The sequence below is a fragment of the Beta vulgaris genome, chromosome 9 (assembly GCF_026745355.1).
Source record: "Beta vulgaris subsp. vulgaris cultivar EL10 chromosome 9, EL10.2, whole genome shotgun sequence".
Classification (NCBI taxonomy): domain Eukaryota; kingdom Viridiplantae; phylum Streptophyta; class Magnoliopsida; order Caryophyllales; family Amaranthaceae; genus Beta; species Beta vulgaris.
This window is the reverse complement of record NC_079210.1, coordinates 53590204-53611567: the sequence shown is the minus strand read 5'-3', so window position 1 is coordinate 53611567 and position 21364 is coordinate 53590204. Positions and strand designations below refer to the sequence as shown.

General features: G+C 35.9%; 2 protein-coding genes across 6 annotated transcripts; one reads left to right on the top strand and one right to left on the bottom strand.

Moving 5' to 3' along the window:
- Window positions 1–5858: 5858 nt before the first annotated feature.
- Window positions 5859–8917, top strand: LOC104904801 (L-galactose dehydrogenase). The gene is made up of 5 exons (XM_010693189.4): window positions 5859–6226; window positions 6846–7074; window positions 7161–7460; window positions 7938–8066; window positions 8411–8917. The coding sequence occupies exons 1-5, from the start codon at window positions 6048–6050 to the stop codon at window positions 8540–8542; spliced, it is 969 nt and encodes a 322-aa protein (XP_010691491.2). The 5' UTR covers window positions 5859–6047; the 3' UTR covers window positions 8543–8917.
- Window positions 8918–9746: 829 nt separating this feature from the next.
- LOC104904800 (probable protein S-acyltransferase 23) lies at window positions 9747–20458 on the bottom strand. 5 transcript variants are annotated; one of them, XM_010693185.4, is made up of 13 exons: window positions 20018–20456; window positions 19367–19507; window positions 17835–17947; window positions 16662–16741; window positions 15518–15681; window positions 14948–15086; window positions 14770–14869; window positions 12717–12774; window positions 11980–12057; window positions 11743–11841; window positions 11356–11438; window positions 11106–11262; window positions 9747–10247 (listed from the first exon to the last, which is right to left on the bottom strand). In XM_010693185.4, exons 1-13 carry the CDS (start codon window positions 20264–20266, stop codon window positions 10059–10061), a joined length of 1650 nt encoding a protein of 549 aa, XP_010691487.2. In that variant the 5' UTR covers window positions 20267–20456; the 3' UTR covers window positions 9747–10058. The 5 variants fall into 5 exon arrangements, 3 of the variants coding, with proteins under 3 accessions (XP_010691487.2, XP_010691488.2, XP_010691489.3); XM_010693186.4 differs by having other exon boundaries at window positions 11106–11254; window positions 11360–11438; window positions 20018–20455; XM_010693187.4 differs by lacking the exon at window positions 20018–20456 and adding an exon at window positions 18161–18213 and having other exon boundaries at window positions 19374–19509.
- Between the last annotated feature and the right edge of the window lie 906 nt (window positions 20459–21364).

The following is a 21364-nucleotide window of genomic DNA, read 5'->3' as shown; positions in this document are numbered from 1 at the left end:
GATGTATATTTTTAGGTTAGAAATTTATTTCAATTTTTTTTTTATAAAAGCCCACAAAGGGATGCGTTTTTTTAAAAAACGCAGCCCTATAAACCATTAAAGAGCTGCGTTTTTTAAAAAACGCAGCCCTTTATGGCTAATAGGGTTGAAGAAAATAGTATTTGATTGAAAAATATATATAGAGTTGTTCAATGGAAGCTCGGGTCGGGATGGGGGTAGATCAAGTCCGGGCTTACACATGACGGAGCGGATAAAGAAGATACCATAATGCATGGGTCGGATCGGATCGGGTCCCGCTTGATCTACCATAATATTCATGACTTAAATCATTCAAATATTAATAAATTAAAATTCAAGCCACTTATATTATTGTCAAAATGTTAGATTTTAAGTATTATAAGCGAAATTTCATGAATCATATTAATAAGCACTTAAACAGGATCACATGCATATACATTTAAAGATCACATAATAGTTTAGAATTAACCTTTGAAACGTAATTCCTACAAAGCTCTTCGAGATCCGGAGATAGAACCGCAATTGAGATTCCTCTACTAGGTCCACCAATCCAGATCAACGCTCCACCAATGCTAGTTGGGAGGAAGAGGGACACTTCTTCTTGGAGCAGTATTACGTAGCTTTTGAAGAAAGAGGAGAGAGAAAATAATAAGAAAAACTGACTACTTTATTTTCTAATTCCCCCGCCTAATTATAGGAATAAATTAGGTTAGGAATCCTTTTCTTTTCTTTCTCTTTGGCCGGCCACCCCTAGAGTCATTCATGGGCTCTAGGTCTTTCTATTGTTGATCCAGATTATGTAAGTGTAAACTCGTAGGATCCATCTAATTGGGCTTCGGCTTATTATTTACTTAACTTGAAGTTCTATAGCATTCTCTAGCAAGACGTATAGACGACCCAATTTAATGAATTTATTATCTCCATAATATGATCCATGTTGTATTTAGTAATTGTATTAAAAGTCGAGGACATAATGCCTTCACAAAATTATCCGAAAAAGGTGGTCACCTAATTAATTACAACTAGGAAAATGAATCTATAGTATTAAGTATCAAGAATGATCACGTACGTAACCATTGATCTTATGAAAGTCTTTGAAAGATTGCAATATCTCTTAATATATTTGTGCATAATATTAACAAGTGATAAATAATTTTATCTGATACACTTTTTCCATTATTTTGGGGAATTAGGATCCTTAGACCTTCACCAACCGAGTTCTTATCATCTATTGCAATTTCTTAATGTAGTTTTTTTTATCGTACGTATGTAGTTCAACTATCACTTTCATTTTGATGATGCATGGAGTATAATAGTATAGTGTGTTTAATGTATAATTCGAAGCTTAGATCATTAAGTGGTGGATATTGGTTCATGTACCAACCTACAATCAGTCAATCAGTATATATTCTACTCTTTATTTGAAAGTATGCGTTAGCTATTTTGGTTAGCAATCAGATTTCATGTTCAAATATATACTTGGTATTAATAATAGGAAAATGATATACATAGCTCTTAGGGCTACGTATAAGAAACTTAAAATGGAAATAAAAACTTGAATCGAGCATTTATTACCTCAAATGATGTGTAATTAACAATAATCAAATTGTTTCAAATCTATCTTGAACAAATCCGGTATGACCTTATATTCTGTAAGTTTTTAACCCTAGCATATTCTTGAAGATTCCAATACATAACTCGGATTTAGATCATATAATTAATATCATGGTTTAGTTAACTCATTCAATTTAGATACAACTTGTTATAACTTTTTAGCTAGGTTTGATAAAATGAATCTAGTGAAAAAAGAGGGTTACGGGCGTGTTTGGCAACGGTAGTTGTAGTGGTAGCTTTTATTTGTGAGAGTAGTTGTTAGCTGTGATGGTAGCTGTTAGTAGTTGATGTGTAGCTTTTAGCTGTTAGATGTCAAAGTAGCGTTATAACTTGTTGATGTTCGGTAAAACAAGTTGTCAAAGTAGTTGTTTACAAATAACTAGACAAAAACTCAAATAAAACTTTAATATAAAATTCATAGACCACTAAACACTACTCCAAAAGCTACGAAATATAGCTTTTGACAAACACTACCAAAATACTACTTCTACCATTAAAAGCTACTCATACCACTACTTAACCAAACATTCCTATTTTTCTTAATTAGTGTTGTAACATAATCAAAACACTAAAAGCTACCTCAAAAGCTTGCGCCGAACATGCCCTACACGGCTACATGTAATACTTCCTCAGGTTTTTATTAATTTATCCACTTTTTCTTTTAGGTTGTCATTTATTAGTTTTTAAACAATTTTTCTGTTTTTGGAATGATCCTGCCAAATTTGTATTATTATATTTACAATAAAGTGTTTTTCGTTCTACTTCTCTTGGCCCACAACATTAACTTTAATAAAATATACAATAAATTAATATTTCCTTTTACCTTCGATAACCCACGTACCTAGTTCTCGTAAAACTTTGTAATTGAAATAATGGGTAAACTAATAAAAACTAGAGCGAGTGATACATATCGAAAACAACATAGAGATTTCTCAAACACAACAGAAGCAAGCCGTAGAGTATGCAATATCTTCCATACATATTTCCTCGGTTCTTTTTTTAGTGCAATAATGAGATTTTTACACTATTCACTCACCACTCGTTCACTATTTCTTGTGATTTTTACGTTAGGAAAAATATAGTCATGTGCGATCTTGTTATATTCGTCTCCTCGATTTATACTTTTAAAATATCTAATTTGTATATTTTTGACTGAAAAATAATATAAAATACTAATAATTAAAATTGTGTATTAATAAGCATAAAAATTCTATTGTTACAATAGGAAAAGAATGAAGGTAGTACAACCGATCTCGTCTTGAAATCACCGTACCCGACACTAGCTAATTTTATGGTGGAACATGTATTCTGGACTAGTTGGGCAGCAGCATATCTTTTCTATTTTGGGCCATATGATAGAAGGCTGATGCTAATGCTGGGCCAGGTGGGTAACTCAATAGAGTAGCACCAGCAACGTGGGCCCCTGAGTTTGGGCCAGCTGAGGAGTTACTTCATTTAGCAACAATACATAAGTCCTGTGACACACACAAAAAATGGGTTCTTTTTTTCCACCAAAGAGGAAAGAAAGAAAAGAAAAAGATATGCGTTGGTTTTTTTATTTCTTAATAACGTCTGGAGAAACCTTAATAAATTGGGGGAATAAAGGAAATTTCAACTTGTCAAAGGTAAAAATCGATCCCAGTACTTCTTAAAATCGGGAGGGAAGCTCTAACTATTAGACTATCCATCATCTCATAACCTTTAAAATAAAATGTAAGAGTTTAACCACTAAGCCACTATAGATAGGATAGTGATTTTTTACTAAATCCTTTACTGTACAACCAATTTGTAGCTTCATTCTTTTTTCTATAACAATGTATTAGCACAACTTTCATATATATATATTCTTTATCTTGTTCTGACAAAAAGTTCATTGCAATATAAGCTTCCGGTGTGCTAGAATTAGGCTAGGTTCAGTTCACCTTGTTTTTGCTTATTTCAGATCTAATCAGATCATATCTGATCAGAAAAAAATAAGTTCAGATCAGATCAGAAAAAAATAAGTTCAGATCAGATCAATTCAGATCATGCTTAATATTTAAAAATCGTTATTACTATATATTAAATATCTTTCATTACATATTAGTAAAAATTATAATAATTAAATATTAATAAAATACTCATTGGAACGAATCAAACAAGACCCCACATGACTATATTTTTTCTTATATATTGAGAAAAATCTAAAAGATAAGATCTTGTAAATCAAATCAGATCAGATCAGTTCAGATCATATCAGAAAAAATAAGTTCAGATTAGATAAGTTCAGATCAGAAAATTTCAGGTGAATTAAACATAGCCCTAGTGTTAATTAATAGCCTTGATTATACAATCGGCTTTTGTGTCAAATTTCGTGATAGAGTCAACATACTTGACAATCTAAAAGATAACGCTGAAAGAAACTTGATACAAGTTACAACTCTTTCTTTTGTTCAATTTACTAGTGCTTTTTATATTAGAAATTCTTTTTTATTTTAACATGATTAGTTTTAGCATAAAAATTTGTTTATTAAACTGAATTTATTAGGTAACACACTTTTTTTTGCATGGTGCGAAGACGTAGGAGCTCATCCTCACGAATTGGGCACCCTAAAGCGTCATTTATAAGAATATAACTAAAAGCTGAATTATGACACAACTCAATGTTTAACAAACAGGAAACCACGTCACCAACATTGTCGACCCAATCAGCAGCTTTATTGTCTTCTCCACGTACATTTTGTTTTGAATTTCATATCATCTTTAACCTAAAACACATATTTTCCATCATGCATGATATATTTAGGATTCTGTTATATTTTCATAAACTAAACCTTCACTAGATAAGTTCGCCTAACCAATAATATAAGGATAAGTGAGTAAAAGAATATAATTTACCTTATTTTGATAAATGGATTAAGGATATGTTCTCTCCATTTTATTTTCAGTTCAGTTCAATTTAATTTAGTTACAATCAGTTCAGTTCAATTCAGCTCCAACTATAATTTCTACGGTTATTTCACCAAATACTCCCGACAAATCAAAAAATTCACAATATACCCTCAATGTTTCAAAAATGCACCGTATACCCTTGAGTTTTCGAAAACGTGCACCAGATACCCTTTTGCCTAACTGCCGTTAACCCACAGTTAGCTTTATTTACAAATTTGCCATCATTAACCTTAATCCTAATTAAACCTAACCTAATCTAACCCCAATCCTACCCCTAAACCCCAGCAGCTCCCCCCTCCCCCACCCCCGCAGCCGCCATCCCCCACGCACCCCGCCACTACCCGCACAGCAGTAATCCCTCGCCACCCACGCGCATCTCTCTCTCCTGATCAAATTGCGCGAAAATCAACAAGGGTGGGCAGAAAGAGTACGAAAACCGGCAGGGGTGGGGGGATGGGGTGCGAAAACCGACGAGAGCAGGGGGAATGGGTTCGAAAACTGACGGGGGTGGGGGGAAAGGGTGGAAAACCGACGGGAGCAGGGGGAATGGGTTCGAAAACCGACGGGAGCAGGGGGAATGGGTTCGAAAACCGACGGGGGTGGGGGAAAGGGTGCGAAAACTGACAGGGGTGGGGGGAAGGGGTGCGAAATCCTACAGGGGTGGGGGAAAGGGTGCGAAAGCTGCGTGGGGTGGGGAGGGGTGGGTGGTTGCGGGGATAGGTGAGGGGCAGCTGTGGGTTACGGGTGGGGTGGCGGTAGTAGGGGGGTGGGAGAGGGGGTGGCGGCTGCAGGGGTGGAGGGGTGGTGGGCTGGGTAGGTTAGGGTTTGGGGTGAGGGTTAGATTAGGGTTAGGGTTAGATTAGAATTAGGATTTAGGATTAATAATGGCAAAATCGTAAATAAAGCTAACGGAGAAATAACGGACATTAAAAAAAGGGTATTTGGTGCGCAAAAATGAAATGTCAGGGGTATATGGTGAATTGTTGAAACATTGAGGGTATATTGTAAATTTTTTGATTTGTCAGGGGTATTTGGTGAAATAACCGTAATTTCTATTAGTTGTAATTTAATTCATTTCAGTTCAATTTAGTTCAGTTCAGTTGTAATAAGTTCAGTTTAGTTGCAATCATTTCAGTTTTTTTTTTTTTAGGGGAAAACAGTGAAGAGATATTATTAAGCATACAATCACTTCAGTTCAAATTTAATTCAATCCAGTTCAGTTATTTTACGTCGAGAAGAACAAATCCTAAAATAATCGAATGTAGTAGTATTCTATATTTATTACATTATTTTCTATACTACAGGCTTCTTGATGAGATACAGAGAATTTAGAGCCACAATAAAATCAAAACCGCATAAAATCCATTTTCTCATTATTGTGAAATTATAGCTTCAAGCCTTCAATTCACCGATATATTTAGGAAATTTTGGTACTTGGATTTCGTAAAAGGTAGAAAAGGATTGGTTCACAAATCGTAAAAACAATGGATACCCATCACAAATTACAGCGACGAGAATTAGGAAAAACTGGTCTAAACCTCAGTTGTGTGGGTTTTGGCGCATCTCCTCTTGGCAAGGTTTTTGGTGATGTTTCCGAGGAAGAAGCCATTGATACTGTTACCCAAGCTTTTAATATGGGTATTAACTTTTTTGACACTTCTCCGTAAGTTTTATCTTCTTCTACATTTTGGCAAATTTTACTTCTTTTATTATCTGTGATTTTAATGGTATTTTGATGTTCATTGATTTGGGATTTTGAAGATTTTAGTATTTGGTGTTTTGGTTTGTTCATATTAGACTCTTGTTGCTAAAAAGAAAGGTGAAATCTTTGATGACCCATTTGAATTTTCCATGTGAATTACTGCTGTACCCATATAATAATTCATTTGAAAGACCTAAAATTTCTGTTTCCCATATCATATTTCTGCTTAACTTGATTTGGATTTATTTTTTATGATTTTGGACTTGAATTTTGGTTGCAATAGTTTATTATTCACATGGTTTCTTCATGAATTGTTAGTTTCTCAAATGTGATGATATCTTACAAGAGGGATGACAATACATGACTTAATATGTGGTTGTTGCTAGCTTTTATAATTTGGAGAATTTTAGATTTGTTTGACAGAATTTATTAGTGTTTGTTCATTGAGAAACAGACTGGTGGTAACTTATCACTGTAATGATGTTGGCATGTTGCATGTGTAATTTGAATGGACATAAGCTGGATTATCTTGTATGGATTTGTGATGAATCTAAATTTGTGGTTTTGTTTTAATATTTAGCTACTATGGTGCGACGTTGTCCGAGAAAGTTCTTGGAAAGTGCTTGAAAGCTCTTGGTGCACCTAGAGATCAGTATATTGTTGCAACGAAGTGTGGCCGTTATGCAGAAGGTTTCGATTTTAGTGCTGAAAGAGTGACGAGGAGCATTGATGAAAGCTTAGAGAGATTGCAACTGGACTATGTCGATATACTGCAATGTCATGATATTGAATTTGGCTCTCTTGATCAGGTGCTAAATCAAGGTTACTCCCTCGTTGTCCTGATTTAACCGTGTTATTGACTTTCTTGTCGTGCTCACTTGTTTGCGTGTTGCAGATTGTCAATGAGACAATTCCCGCCCTTAAGAAGATTAAGGAATCTGGGAAGACAAGGTTCATTGGTATAACTGGACTTCCATTGGAAGTATATACCTACGTTCTTGACCGAGTGCCAATTGAGACAATTGATGTTGTTCTGTCATATTGCCACTATTGTATCAATGATTCAACCTTGGAAGATTTGATACCTTATTTGAAGAGTAAAGGTGTCGGTGTGATCAATGCTTCTCCACTTTCAATGGGGCTTCACACAGCAAATGGCCCCCCAGAGTGGCATCCAGCTTCCAGTGAGATTAAGGTATCTTTTTTCTATCACTAGTTCATGAAGAGATACTCTGGTTATGCCTCTTGAACTATTCTGGTGTTGTTAAGGAGCGTTTAGTCAGGAGGAAAACTATCTTATGGACAAGTGATATTTCCATTTTCCGTTGTTTGGTTTGTAAATGTGGATAGGCAAGAGTGGAAAATAGTTCCAGCAAGGATGCAAAACATTTTACTATCTAAAAGAAAGAATTTTACAATTTCCTCTCTATATCTTACCTTCCTCGCTTTCTTCTCCTATCCGTTCCCTCCCATCCATTTTCATTCTCTAACTATTGTTGTGATTTTGTGAAGAACCAAATAGAGGAAAACTACTATGACAGTGTGTTTCCATTTGGTAAATGTTTTTCATGGAAAATAATTTCTATTAAACATGTCTTACATACCTAACATAGCCTGTGAGTTAAAAAATTCATTATTCATTTTCTTTTATCATCTTCTCTTCTGCCTACAGGCTGCATGCAAAGCCGCTGCTGATTACTGCAAGAAGAACGGAAAAAGTATCTCAAAATTAGCTTTGCAGTACAGCTTGTCAAACAAAGACATTTCTACTGTCCTTGTTGGTATGAACTCTGTTAGACAGGTCAGTGTCTCTATTTGCATTATCAGTTATCACCCTATCTTTTCTTAAATAGAGAAGTTTTCGTTGCATGTAAGATATAACAACTCTCTACTATATCAGCAAGAGAGTATCAACTAATTTGAACCCGTAGCTTATGAGTAGTTTGAGTATGTTGAGAAACACTGGTACCGTAGAACTTGTATATCCCTTTTAGAAAACTCGAAATATCGATACAGTAATTAATTTTAAGTCACACCTCTCATGTTCATGGAGGAAAGATAAGTCGTTAAATGGATCCTCTTGAGTTGAACAAATCAGGAGAATTCTCGTCAATTTTGATTTGGTTTTCCTTTCTAACACCTCAGGTGGAGGAAAATGTCGCAGCCGCTTTAGAACTTGAAGCTGCAGGACAGGATGAGAAGACTCTTGCAGAAATAGAAAGCATTCTAAAGCCAGTAAAGAATCAAACTTGGCACAGTGGCATACAACAAAGCTGACACTACTTGTTGGCAGCATATGTGTCAAACTTGGCTAGTGTGTAAATCTTCAGTGAAAATTTTCATGCAAAAATTCATGTTTGCAATGTCGCTTACCGTCCATGGAGATGCCTACGAGGTTACGAGATGGTAAAAAAAAAGTTGGAAAGTATAGAGTATATGTACATTTTATTTTGGCACCATCATACTCCTTTTTGACGGACACAAATTGTGCATTTTGTTTCCCTTGTTGCTGACTTAGGCATGCTCAACTAAAGTGGTTTTGTCAGCGTTGTTTGTGATATCAGATATGGACATCGTAAAAATGTGGAAGTGACTATAGCTAATAACTTCAAGGAAATCACAGCTCTTATGCATTTTGTTTCCCTTCTGCAACGTATTTTGCGTAGTTCCTGTTCAATCCCTTAATACGTCTAAGGCCACTATATGCCTGTTTTTAGGCATGGGTGTAATCTCAATTGATCTATTATGAACTTAGAATTCATCCCATGGAGTTTGTTGCCGGGATTCAAAAATGTCCAAAAGTGTGTATTATAGCCTTCAAGTTTGGTATTTTTGAGACCATTTTCGGAATTTATTGGCCTGACAATATGATTTTGTACAAAACCTTCACAAGGATCTTGCAATGCCTTGGATGACTCTCGGGTAAGTACTACATTTAAAGTGATAACAGATCAAAATACGAATTATGAAAAATAAAATGTTCGGCAGTTGAATTTTTGTTACAATTTTTTTAATTAGGATAGAAAACGAAGTTAAGCCAGTAGAAAAGACCAATGTAACTCATCTCTACAAAATGATGATAGAGAGGAACATAGGATGACAAAACTCAAACCATTAGTGTAGCAACGGCTAAAAGGGACCTTTATGCACCATAAAATCCTTATTTATGAGCATAGTTTTCCTTACACTGAATGACCATTATGTTAAGAAAATTATCGACATAAATGGGTCAAGTGATCATGGTTTGAGACTGCCATATTCAGCTCGAATTTCGAGTAGACCTCTCGCTAGTATGTGTAACCGGTGAATGAACTGAATAAATCCTCTTGGTCAGGCAAATATGTAAGAGAACTCCCAGATAAACTACCATGAGTACAATCACAACAAATCCTTTAAACGTCCTTTTTTCTTCCATGCTATACCACCATAACCAAGAAAAATAAAAAAAAAAGCACACGCGAGGGAGATAGAGAAGGAGAGATTTGTAGAATATGCCATCTAATTCATTCTCAACCCCCTTTTACATATAGTAAAAGTCGACTGTACACTGAATTGATGTATTTTTTTTTACTATCACAAACTTGGGGGGGAAAACAATGGAATCATGAAAAATTACAGGAGAGGAATATGCAAACAACATTTCTGCTGAGCGTAAGGAAGTATAGCGCCTTAGTGAAGCAGCAAGAGGTATCCCTTTAAGAGAAGAATATGCAACGACATCCTGCTTTGTGTAAAGAAGTAAAATGCCTTGGTGAAGCAGCAAGAGGTCTCCCTGTTATACCCTTAATTGTTTTTAACGGGTAACTGCCTGCAGCGGAGGCCATGCAATCTCGTCATCATTAGTGTAGCCTTGGATAAGAAAATCACCACAGTTCTTTCGGCAACCATGGTTGTAAGGATTACGAAACTGGCCATCTGGACCGCGAAGATATGTATACCGGGAAGTATTTGCCAATTCATTTGTTGTGATATTTCGAGCTATCTGTACCGAGGAAGAGAAATTACTTATTACCATTTACCAGCAGAGTGCAAAAATGGCAGGAAGAAAGAACTACAACGATAGCAATTACTTCTAATATAGAAAATGACACCACATACTTTCTTGAAACCTATTTCGGTAAACTACACCCTATTTCATGATAGCATCTGGAGTAAACTGTCACATTGTACCACCCCCTCCTACTAGGTCTTCCCCACTCCATTGAAGTGGGGGGCATGTTTGGAAATCAAATCGTGGTACATTTATATTTCAGGAAAGCCGAAAAACTTTTCTGGCCATCCTAAGATAGCATACGTGAGCTGAGGGAGAGACCTAACACCATTTTATGAAGATTTAAGTTGTGATCGATATCCAAGTCATTGGCTACTACCCTAAGCAATTACCCTCCGTAACTTAGAATGCTCCAGCAGTTCCAATAAGGTGAACAACTATTACGAGTAGACATCGAGTCTCCATAACCTTTGAAATGTAAAACTATTGTATTTCATACTATAAATCTATAATTAACTATATGGTTGAGTACCCACAAAGGTCCACTTCTTCAATGTCTAGCTGTTATACACCATAACCTGCCTTTTCATCACATCCAAGAACCCAAACCGAGAGATACCAGATAGTGTTTTCCCTTATTTATAAAAGAGTAAGTGAGCCTTGAAAGCCTCCAGTTCTAGACAAGTACTGAAAATGGTTGCTTGCCTTCCTTGCCAACTCAAGAACAAAGAAAGGCACGATACATGGCTTGTGCCTTGTTGTCTAAATTTTCCTCTCTTCCCCCCCAAAAGAATTACTTAAGAAGCTATGGCTGCATCACGAAATAAGAAAAATACAACTTCACCATACCTGACTTGCTTGCGAAACTGCCAGCGTTGTCGCGGACACAAATATTAAGAAATCCATCACCAAAAATACAATAACACCAGGATGATGAGCTATCACATGATGCATCCATGCTTCACTAGTTGGAATTGCTGGTACTGCAGTCCAAATTCCTGTAATTCTAACATGCATCAGGAATCCAGTTTAAAGAAATGTTACAATATCATAATATAATACAGTAGAATAATCAAAGCGCATTGTTTCTGCAACTCACATACTTAAAACAGATATCACTCCACTAATAGACGATGTCGCCATTCCAAGACAGACAAATACAAAGAAATCCCATTTGTTCCTCTGCAACACAAACAGAAGATAATCTATCAAAATGCAGACGAGTAAGTAAATGAAATGTTATAATGCATGCCAAAAGAACTGTGGTGATTATCCCACTTCAACCAGGGATTAAACTTTGCCTAACAGACAGTAACAGTTCAATGACTCCTTGGATAAACAATTAGATAATCAACATCAAACATAATATATACCTATACTTTTCCCATAAAACCACATCACAATGAAGAGAAAGCAACAGTGTCCACTGACTCAACATCACAATTGATCACACTTTGTCAAAAAGAGCAAACCAGCATGTACTGACCTTCCCCACGCAATTTGAAATCCAAGGGCAATGATGATCAAATTGTTCAATGCAGTGTTTACATGTAGGGCAGTGCTTTGAACGGAGTGGTCTAATAATCTATTGAATCAAATGAGACACCAAATTAGCAAGAACATAACAAGAAAAAACAGAAAAGCTGAAAAAGAAATGATAACAAAAGCAATCAGCAAAATCTAATTTATATATGTCGTAGCGTTTTGGACTGTCAGATTATACCTTGCATGTTGGACAAAGCTGAGACCAATTCCCAGTCCAAACAGAGGAGCTGTTCATATCAAGATTTAATAAAGGATCCTGAACACTCCCCAGGAAAAGAAGAAAAGAAAGAAACAGAAGACAAAGGTGTCAGAAAGCTATACAGCAATAATAACACTAACATGCTAAAACTCTTATTGATAAGGCGTCAAGGACAAACCCCAACCACAAATCTAATAGAATAGTAAACATCTTCACATCAGAAAGTCATAGAGATAAAGTGAATTTCTCATGATATTTGTATTACTAGGATGGGTGAACTTCTGAGAAGTCCTACTTTTACATTCCTTTTTCCGGATATTGCAATGCTACTAGAGTGTCTAGCAAGGAAATGGCTTCTAGAATAACCCTCCATAAACACTTGGGCGTTACTCTATTCAACATATGTTTAACAGGCTATGATGTACAAGACAATATTCAAGTCGCAAGAAAGCCTGAACAAGAACTCAGATATCCCTTGCTCTCATCTAATACAAGGTTCATTCTATCGAGATTCTAGGAAGTCAAAGTCTATTTCTCCTGTACTTTTCTCCCATGGAATTTTTTAAATTTCTCAGGTAGGATAACACCCATATTAATTTCAATTTTTCGATTATTATTCTAGATTATGACCATTTAAGAACTCAAGAACAGTTTTCGTACCTGTTTTTATTCAAATTTTCAAATTAAAAGAAGCAAAAAATAAAAAATAAACAGACCTGTGCTTCTCTAAGATCACCAGAACCATCATATCTCTTTATGTAACCTGGATCTTTACTGCAACAACAAGCATAAGTATGAATATGCATAACTAATTGGCAATAGCGCATATAACATCATTCTTATATAACAAATATTTGAAATCACATATAAACTCAATCCTTCTAGATATAAAAGTCATGTCATAGTGTAGGGCTACCATGTGCAAGAACTTGCCACATGTACTAGGTTAAAGTTTTTGTCATTAACTTCTTTAAGAAATGGGACAACCCGCCACAGAAATTAACAGTTACGGCTAAACCAAACATTTTAGCAAGCCCTTTCCCCACGAAATAAAAAAATGTGGATAGTAATGACAGGGAACCACTAAAAGAACTTATCACGACTCAAACCACAGTGGAAACCCCTAAGAATTCTTCAAGATTTGATCTTTATAAAAGTAGATACAAACAAACTATTTTCCCGTCCTTAATTTTGCAGGAGCAGTGAGTAGCTAAGCTCCGTAAAATGGCAGAAAATACTTTATGACCTACGCACGTCACACACTCCTGGCATGTTTGACAGAGAGAGATTACCCTGGCGCTGCTGCCTGCTTTGCATGTCACATCCCTCTGTGATACTCTCAGCTACCACATTATGAGGTATTCTATTAACAATGGAGTATAAGACCGGATATACATTCAAGATCAAGTACCCAAACAAACGGAAAACGGTTATATCCTCTTATCAAAACATCCTATTATACGTAAGCCTGATCAATGAAGATTTGAACTATTAATCCCCACCATCCTTAACAAGTCAGAGACTTCTAACTACTGAGAATATGATATTCATGACATCACATCCTCAATCCAAATGATTTGTCTCACTCCTCCGTTTCGAACGTCCATTTTTTAGAGAATCAAAGATACACTAGTTCGACTGTCTGCACTTCTGATTATTGAGAAGTGACAGATGGTCATTGATTGCCGGATCAAGGTCAATCAGAAACTGCCTTTCTACTCCCTCCGTCCCATTTTATAGTTCTTGTATTCCATTATGGGTGTCCCAAAATGTTGTTCCCATTTCCCTTGTTTCCATTTTTGAACATCACTTTTTACTCTCTCTCTCTCTCTCCAGCTTTTCACATGGGTTTTTGATACCCTCATTTATTGTTCCTCCACTCTCATTGGTTGGGTATAAGAAAAAAACTTTTTTTACTTTCTCTCTCTTCTTTTCACATGCTCACACATTTAATGTTCTAATTCTTTTTCATTTTTTATGGCAATAATTCCAAAAAACACAACTTCCAGTACAAGTACATAATAATCATGGTTCCCTTAATTCCCGTGCCCAAAGTGAAACGGGAACTATAAAATGGAATGGAGGGAGTATTATGTAAGTGTAAGGCTACATGTATCCAACCCCGATGACCTGCTGATGACAAGATTTTGTTTAAAGAACTGAGCTTAATGTGATGTAGATGTTGATTCTTCCTCTTCAGATACCCTGGTGCAAAGACCCACCTAGACTCCTATGCAAACACATACATCTCCTAGATTCTATCCAGTGTGTTCCCAGGTTCATATTCTTGTATGATTTACTCACATAATCATCAGATTGACAAACTGTGAAAGAAGCAAGAGAGTTAAAAATATAATGATCTAAAGCAAGGAAAGGACCACTATCGGTTAGATGACCAACAAACACAGAGAGAGGACTGATAATGGCCCTCTAGTTTCCTAGTCTACGCATAAGGAAAAAGATTTAAACAAAAAGCCAAATGATTCACTGAAGCAAAGGAGACAGAAAAGTTCCCACTCCAAACTCAAGTAAGTGATAGATACTAATCCATAAACAAAATTCATGAACATAAATTCACAACTATCCTCTGGAGATAATAATCTGTAAACAAGAAGCACGAACACCAATTACGAACAGACCTTTTAAACAACCAATCAATATAGCAGCCTAGCTATATAATTGAAAAAAAAAATAGATACTTTAAACTATTTCTCTCCAATACTGGACAATGTGACAAAAAAAAGGCCAAGTTTTATCGAGCAAGAATACCTGCTACAACGATAAAACATTATCAACGCACCAGCACAGAGAGATACAGCAGTCCATCCCCAAAGTGCAACAGCAGCAGTCACCTTGGCAAGACTTGGAGCTAGAGAGAGTTATGAATAGTCAGTCATAGACCATCTAGAACTCAACTGATGCAAGAAGAAAGATAGATTACACCCACCTAAGAGAACTGAGATTACGAAAAGGACCATGAGACAGAAGATGGTGCAAAACAAAAAGGGGGCATAACCAACTCCAATCACCTTCCCAGCCCAAAATGTGCCTTTTAGACGCTTAGTGTGAGCCCGCTGAATATTAGACTGAATACAAACAACATAAAAATCATCACATTAACAAGACAGTAATCTATAGATTCTAGAAAAGCAAAGTCCTTTCTTCCAGTTTTTCAAAGCATGACGCAATTCACAATTCACTCTTCCCCCCACCCCCAAGCAAAAGAATTCAACAAATATATAGGAGAGAAACCATAATGGATACATCATTAGTTAGATTTTCAATGTCAGGATATGAGGAAAATAAAAACCACAGAATTCTTAAATGTCTCAGTATGGATTCATTGATAAACTGAATGGCCACTTGAGATGGTATGTGCCAACATACAGCTTTGCTCCAAGACTCTTACGAAGTATAAAAGGAAAGAGAGAAGACAAAGAGAATAAAAACAACGAGACAACTACTTTAGCTCCACAAGAAAATGCCACAGACTCAATCCCATCTTGTTATTACGTACAAGCAAAAGGGCGACATGCCGATGACCTTTATCGTACGCCAGCTGAACTGGGGTAAAACCAGCTTTATCTTTCACCGTTAATTCTTGTTTTGTGCCAGCATGCACAAGTATACTGCATGCCTCAACATACCCTCTTAAAACAGCCCAATGCAAAGGGGTGCAACCTTACAAAAACGAAGAGTTAGGGTCATTAAATTAGACATACTATAAACACAAAAACCAAAAAAGTAAAATATTTCTTTTTATGGTGCCACTGTAAGATCACCAATCATCATTTTTTACCTCATATACAAAGCTGTTAAATAGATTGTTGAAGACCAGTGCAAGAACTATCATGGTTTCGGAGCAAAAGACACCGGACAGGTAAAGTTGAGAAGACATAACAGAAATAAAATTCTTTGAGCTTCCAGATCTTAAGAAGAACAAAGTTTCATATACAAAAGACACGAAAGGGGTGTAAACCATAAAAGAAATGTATTTAAAACATAATTATCTATAATATACTAGAAATATTAAGAATTCTTTCGGAAGTTGTTAAATAATGCAAATCCACCAAACAAGCCAATAATTCTAGGGTTTCGGAGGATTTAGACATGCCAGAAGCATAATTTTCAAGATGAAATGATACCACAAGGGCCTATTGGAATTGAGTTTGACACTCCTCCTGAAATTCTAATGGCACGCCACTCTCACACAGCCACATTAAGAAATATTATAATGATCAGCAATCTATATAAAAAGGACCACAAAGCAGCACACAAATGTCTCTCTAAGCTATTCTCTTATTCCTATTTGTTGTGCAGGAAACAGCTTCTGTAAAGTTGCACCACTAAGCCTAGACAAGGCTGCATACATCTAACTCCCAGTCTCGGCCTTTATGGCCTGGTTCGAGGTACTGTGGTAATACGTAGTGATGTAACTAAATATGGAACCACCACATACGTTCATATTTTAGGACACGTCTAGAACAAGTGATTCTTTTTCTATAAGTATGTAGATCAGTAATCAGAATCACGGTCTACGAATATACAGCAGTATATCTGTTCGTACTCCGTATAGTAAGACTAATGTGAGTATCTGACACAAGTTGGGGCAGGAAGACATAAAAATCTACAGCAGAAAAAACAAGTTATGAGTGCCATACCTTCTTTATCTTGTCTACTCTGGTCGGCATCTCTAAATAAAAGTAATCTAATTGTATCCGCAAATCCTTTATAAGCAGCCCTGTTCAAAGGACGACTTATCAGATTGCTTGTTGTATCATGGAGTAAAATTAGAGGATTATTAAAACATTATCTCTATCTTTCAAAGGGGACCGTGTATACAACTATAAAAGTGTGTAATCATTTCACACCGAAAAATATCGAGAAAGAGAGCTCAAATCAAACACCAATGCCAGGATAGGTCTCAATTGACTAAAGCTTAGCAGTACTTATGACAAGACACATCAGCCACAGATTCCACTTGACTCAGCAAACAACAGCTTAAAACAAAGCTAACTTCACTAAACGGACACCAAAGGGGTTTATTGTACATGCAAAAGGAGACATAGGGACAACTATCATCTTGCCAAACTTAGAGACCCAAAACATAAAAGGAAACACCTAGGCCTTGAAGCTAATGGACCAAGGACAATCAATTCTACAAATTCATAGAGGACAAAATCCCAAAATGAAGCACCTGGATCTGCCTATAGAAGAACCTCAAAAAAGAGAACTTGCGTACATCTTGGTCTAATACAACTCCACCAAACACCCTTAAAACCTCTTTGCTTTGCTCGCCTCTGCCTCTGTAAAAGCACATCATACCATCATCAAGTTGACTTCAGAAAGACTCACCAGGTTATAGTTGCATGCACCTGACCCCCCCACTTCCCCCAAGACTTAGAGTAGCAGATAATGCTAATTATATGCTGCACACATTCAGAATCTTCTCAATCAACAACTAAACGATAGATCATATGAGCCACATACATACACATACACATACACACACACACACACACACACACACACACACACACAAATAGTTTATTTTTTGAGGGAAAAATTATGTTACAGTCATACAGACTTTTTAAAGTTAGTTCATTTCCAACATCAAAGCTGACAGCAAAAGTTGGCCTGGGGTACCTTTAGCAAGGATGTGACTTGTAATTCCACATAGAAAAGTGTGTAGCATGTGTATCTAGGAAATTATGAATTCGTTTGCCTCAATGTTCAGTAGGATGGCACCCCCCCCCCCTTCCCCACCCCCAAAAAAAAGCCAAACCACATCTTACAAGTCCTGCATTACTCCCAAATATACACCTTGAACTCACCAATGCAGTGGGCTTCTTCCATCATTATCAGGTGCATCAAAATCAGCATTGTACTTCGCAATAATGTGGTTCAAGAAGGCTGTCTGTCCATATTGAGCAGCAACATGAACTGCCTGTAGCATGTAGAAAAATTCATAAGTTAGACAGACTCAAGCAGAAATACACAGGCCATCATTGAACAACTTTTCAGACGAGATATTTTACTGCAAGAAGTCATCTCGATTACGGATAAGGACTAGGAGACTTTACAAACAAGAGACAAAAAATAGGAGACAAAAAATATACAGCTATCAATACACACACGCCATTCTACAAAAATTTATTACTCCATAAGGTTCTTGTAAATGCTTGTTCCAAAAATCTCCAATCCTGCTTCCCCCTATAAGCACCAAAACAAACCGACTCCTCCCATTAAAAAGTGAGAAAGAGGGAAAGTGAAGGACATCTCGTCAAAAGAGACGCAAAATACAAGCTATCCACATAAATAAATGAACACAAACAACCCAAAGGCCAAAATTACTAAAAAGAAAAGAAGCAAGCACTGCACTATACCCTGGGGCCTCATTATATTCTCACTTTCAGTTGCTGTCAAATGCACCAAATTACCACATGCTCAAAGGTTCTATACCCTGCTTACTCTCAGAACCTCTAAGTCAACATCTTAAAGGATGGCAACCTTTGATGCAAAGTGAACCCTACATATTCCATATCTACCATGACTATGGCTAGTAAGGAGATATATCTCATTACTATTAAAGCAAAACATGACAGCAACTTATGAGCTTCTTCCCTACATATTCTTGGCATTAATAATATAAAATATTGGCAATCTTAGTGAAAGCTTCAAAATTTTATGCACATCTTCCCAAGTAAAGATAGATTAAGTCAGCAAACTAAGTCTGAGAAAAGAAATAGTTCCAAAAATCTCAAAGCTCCCAATATGTTAAATTCCAGCTTATAAGAACACTACTTTATAGGGGTAAAAAACAATGAAGTTGTTGAAGATCCACATCTCTAAGGAAACGGAATTCCGTGACCATATACTCCACTAACTCACTAAGAGAATAGAGGTCAAGGTAAAAGTGTTGTGGAAAGTGTCAATAGAAGGTGCATTCTCAAGAAGTTGAAGGGAACTCTTCTACTTCTGCAAATAGTTTCCTGGCTTATAGCTTATCAAAAACAGATCTGAAGTTCCCTCCATCCTTTGAAATAACACTCAAACATTCAGAGAACTTATATTCTGCATATAGTACCCATATTATCTCCAATTATTAGAAAGTTGGATCATCAGAACAATCAATTTTCTAAAAAGCATCGTATGCTGGCCAAGGTCCATGGAATTCATTAGTACAATCAACTACATATCCATGAAAATCTGGAAGCATTTCAGAAAAAAGAATTGCCTCATTCTAAACAAAGTTCAACACATACCCAAAAAAACACCCTACTCACGCGACACTCATGATAAAGTCATTCACAAGAAATGTATTCTAAGTTCTAACATGTACAAACATATCTGCCAAATAATTTACCCTATACCCATTAGCATCTGCAGCCTCAACTCGCCCTCCATTCTGTAGCAACAGGTCTGCAACCCCAATAGAGCCTCTAACAGCAGCCCAATGCAACGCGGTCTGCTGGCTAAGGTCCGTGGCATTCACATCTCCACCATGCTTCAATCACATCAAAAGGAATAACAAACAGAATCAAAATGCAAATCATCCAGCTCATCTTCAGTTCTAATTCAAATTAAAACAATCTCATTACATAAGCCTATGTGACAACAATTAAAAGATCGGCCTAAAATCATAAAACACACACAGGAAAGAAAAAGGCAGCAAATTTTAAAATACTACTAGAATATACATCCTCTGTTCCTAAACAACTGTTACATTAATAAGTGTTAAATCCACTCTTTCACATACCTCAATACGCTTCATTGATCATTCATATTTTTAATTGCCCACAAGTAAAAATTATAAAAAGTTGATATTTTAAAATTATATAGACTAATCTAATAAAATCACACCTGATGTTTTACTTTATATAATAACAAGAAGAAATAGTCAACGTTAGTAGATGAAGGACGAAGAAAGTACTATTTAGTGTGAAATATTGAGGTTGAATCTAAAAAACAAGAACAAAAACTAAAATGAAAAATCTAGAAAATGGAGTAAAAATACCTCAATAATATACTGAACAATATGGGGGAAATTGTTGAGAGAAGACCATTGTAAAGCGTAGTAACCATTAGTATCAGGGGAGGAGAGAGAAGCACCGTCTTCTTCGACAAATTTGCGAAGTTTCTGCAAGTCTCCATAAACTGAAGCAGTAAAAACATCAGTGATTACAATTTTTTGCTGTTGTTGTTGATTTGTGTTGTTGTTTGGTGAGATTGAATCTGAAACGATTTCGATCTCTGATGATGACATTTTGACTTTTAATTTGTGTTCTTCACATTAGAATTTTGGGGGTTTGAGATTGAATGAACCAAAATTAGGGATTTGATTTATTTTCTAGGGTTGAGTAATTTGGGGTTTATTAGTTAGAACTTTAGAAGGTTCTAAAATGGCGTCTAATTTTGGTCACCGTGAAATGAGATTTGTGGGCTAGTAGTAGTAGGTAGCATGAATATGAATGGCGCAGTCAATTGATGGAATTGAGTGAACGGATTAAGGCATGTTCTTTCCGGCATAAAATACTTCAACTGAATTGAATTGAATTGAACTGAACTGAATTGAAGTAAATTGAATTGAAGTAAATTGAATTGAAGTAAATTGAATTGAATTGAATTGAACTGAACTGAACTGAAATGAATAGTGATATGTGAGAGTAGAAGTATTGTCCAAAGTTGAATTGAACTGAACTGAACTGAATTGAATTGAACTAAATTGAATTGAACTTAACTGAATTGAATTGAACTGAACTGAAGTGAACTAAATTAAACTGAATTGAACTAAAAATAAGTTGGTGAGAACAGGCCCTAAGTCGTTTAATCCTTTCAAAAAAAAATTAAGTCGTTTAATGATTTTGGCTTGTTCTCCCCAATTTATTTTCAGTTTAATTCAATTGAATTCAGTTCAGTTCAGTTTAGCTCCAACTATCATTTTTTAGTTATTTAATTCATTTCAATTCAATTACGTCTAGTTGCAATCGGTTCAGTTCAATTCAGCTCAATTGTTTTATGTCAAAGATAACAGACCCTTAATACAAGATATAGAAGTATTATACTCCTATTATATTTATCACTTTTGACTTTTTGTCTGTATTCATGTAGTATAACACATTGTTGATCACGATGCTAGTTGGCTTAATTTGAGCTCAACTTGAAAAATTCGAGTTGATCTTATGGGTTTTGGCATGAATTTTTATTATGAGGCTTGAACTAACTATGTAAAAAATAAATTATACTCATATAATACCTAATTTGTTATTGTCATGTGTGTCTTGGCTAAATAGCTTACTGGCTAAACTATGTTAGGAATTAGGATTTAAGGGGGAGTTGGCCCTCCTCACTCCCGATTATTTTT

Excerpts from the sequence above, each read along its gene's own strand:
- LOC104904801 (XM_010693189.4), top strand. The coding sequence starts at position 6,048 with ATGGATACCCATCACAAATTACAGCGACGAGAATTAGGAAAAACTGGT. Across the intron at positions 6,227-6,845 it reads AACTTTTTTGACACTTCTCC|CTACTATGGTGCGACGTTGT; the intron begins GTAAGTTTTATC and ends TTTAATATTTAG. Across the intron at positions 7,461-7,937 it reads CAGCTTCCAGTGAGATTAAG|GCTGCATGCAAAGCCGCTGC; the intron begins GTATCTTTTTTC and ends TTCTGCCTACAG.
- LOC104904800 (XM_010693185.4), bottom strand. The coding sequence starts at position 20,266 with ATGTCATCATCAGAGATCGAAATCGTTTCAGATTCAATCTCACCAAAC. Across the intron at positions 19,508-20,017 it reads TTGTTCAGTATATTATTGAG|CATGGTGGAGATGTGAATGC; the intron begins GTATTTTTACTC and ends ATGTGATTGAAG. Across the intron at positions 17,948-19,366 it reads CAGATGCTAATGGGTATAGG|GCAGTTCATGTTGCTGCTCA; the intron begins GTAAATTATTTG and ends TACATGCTACAG.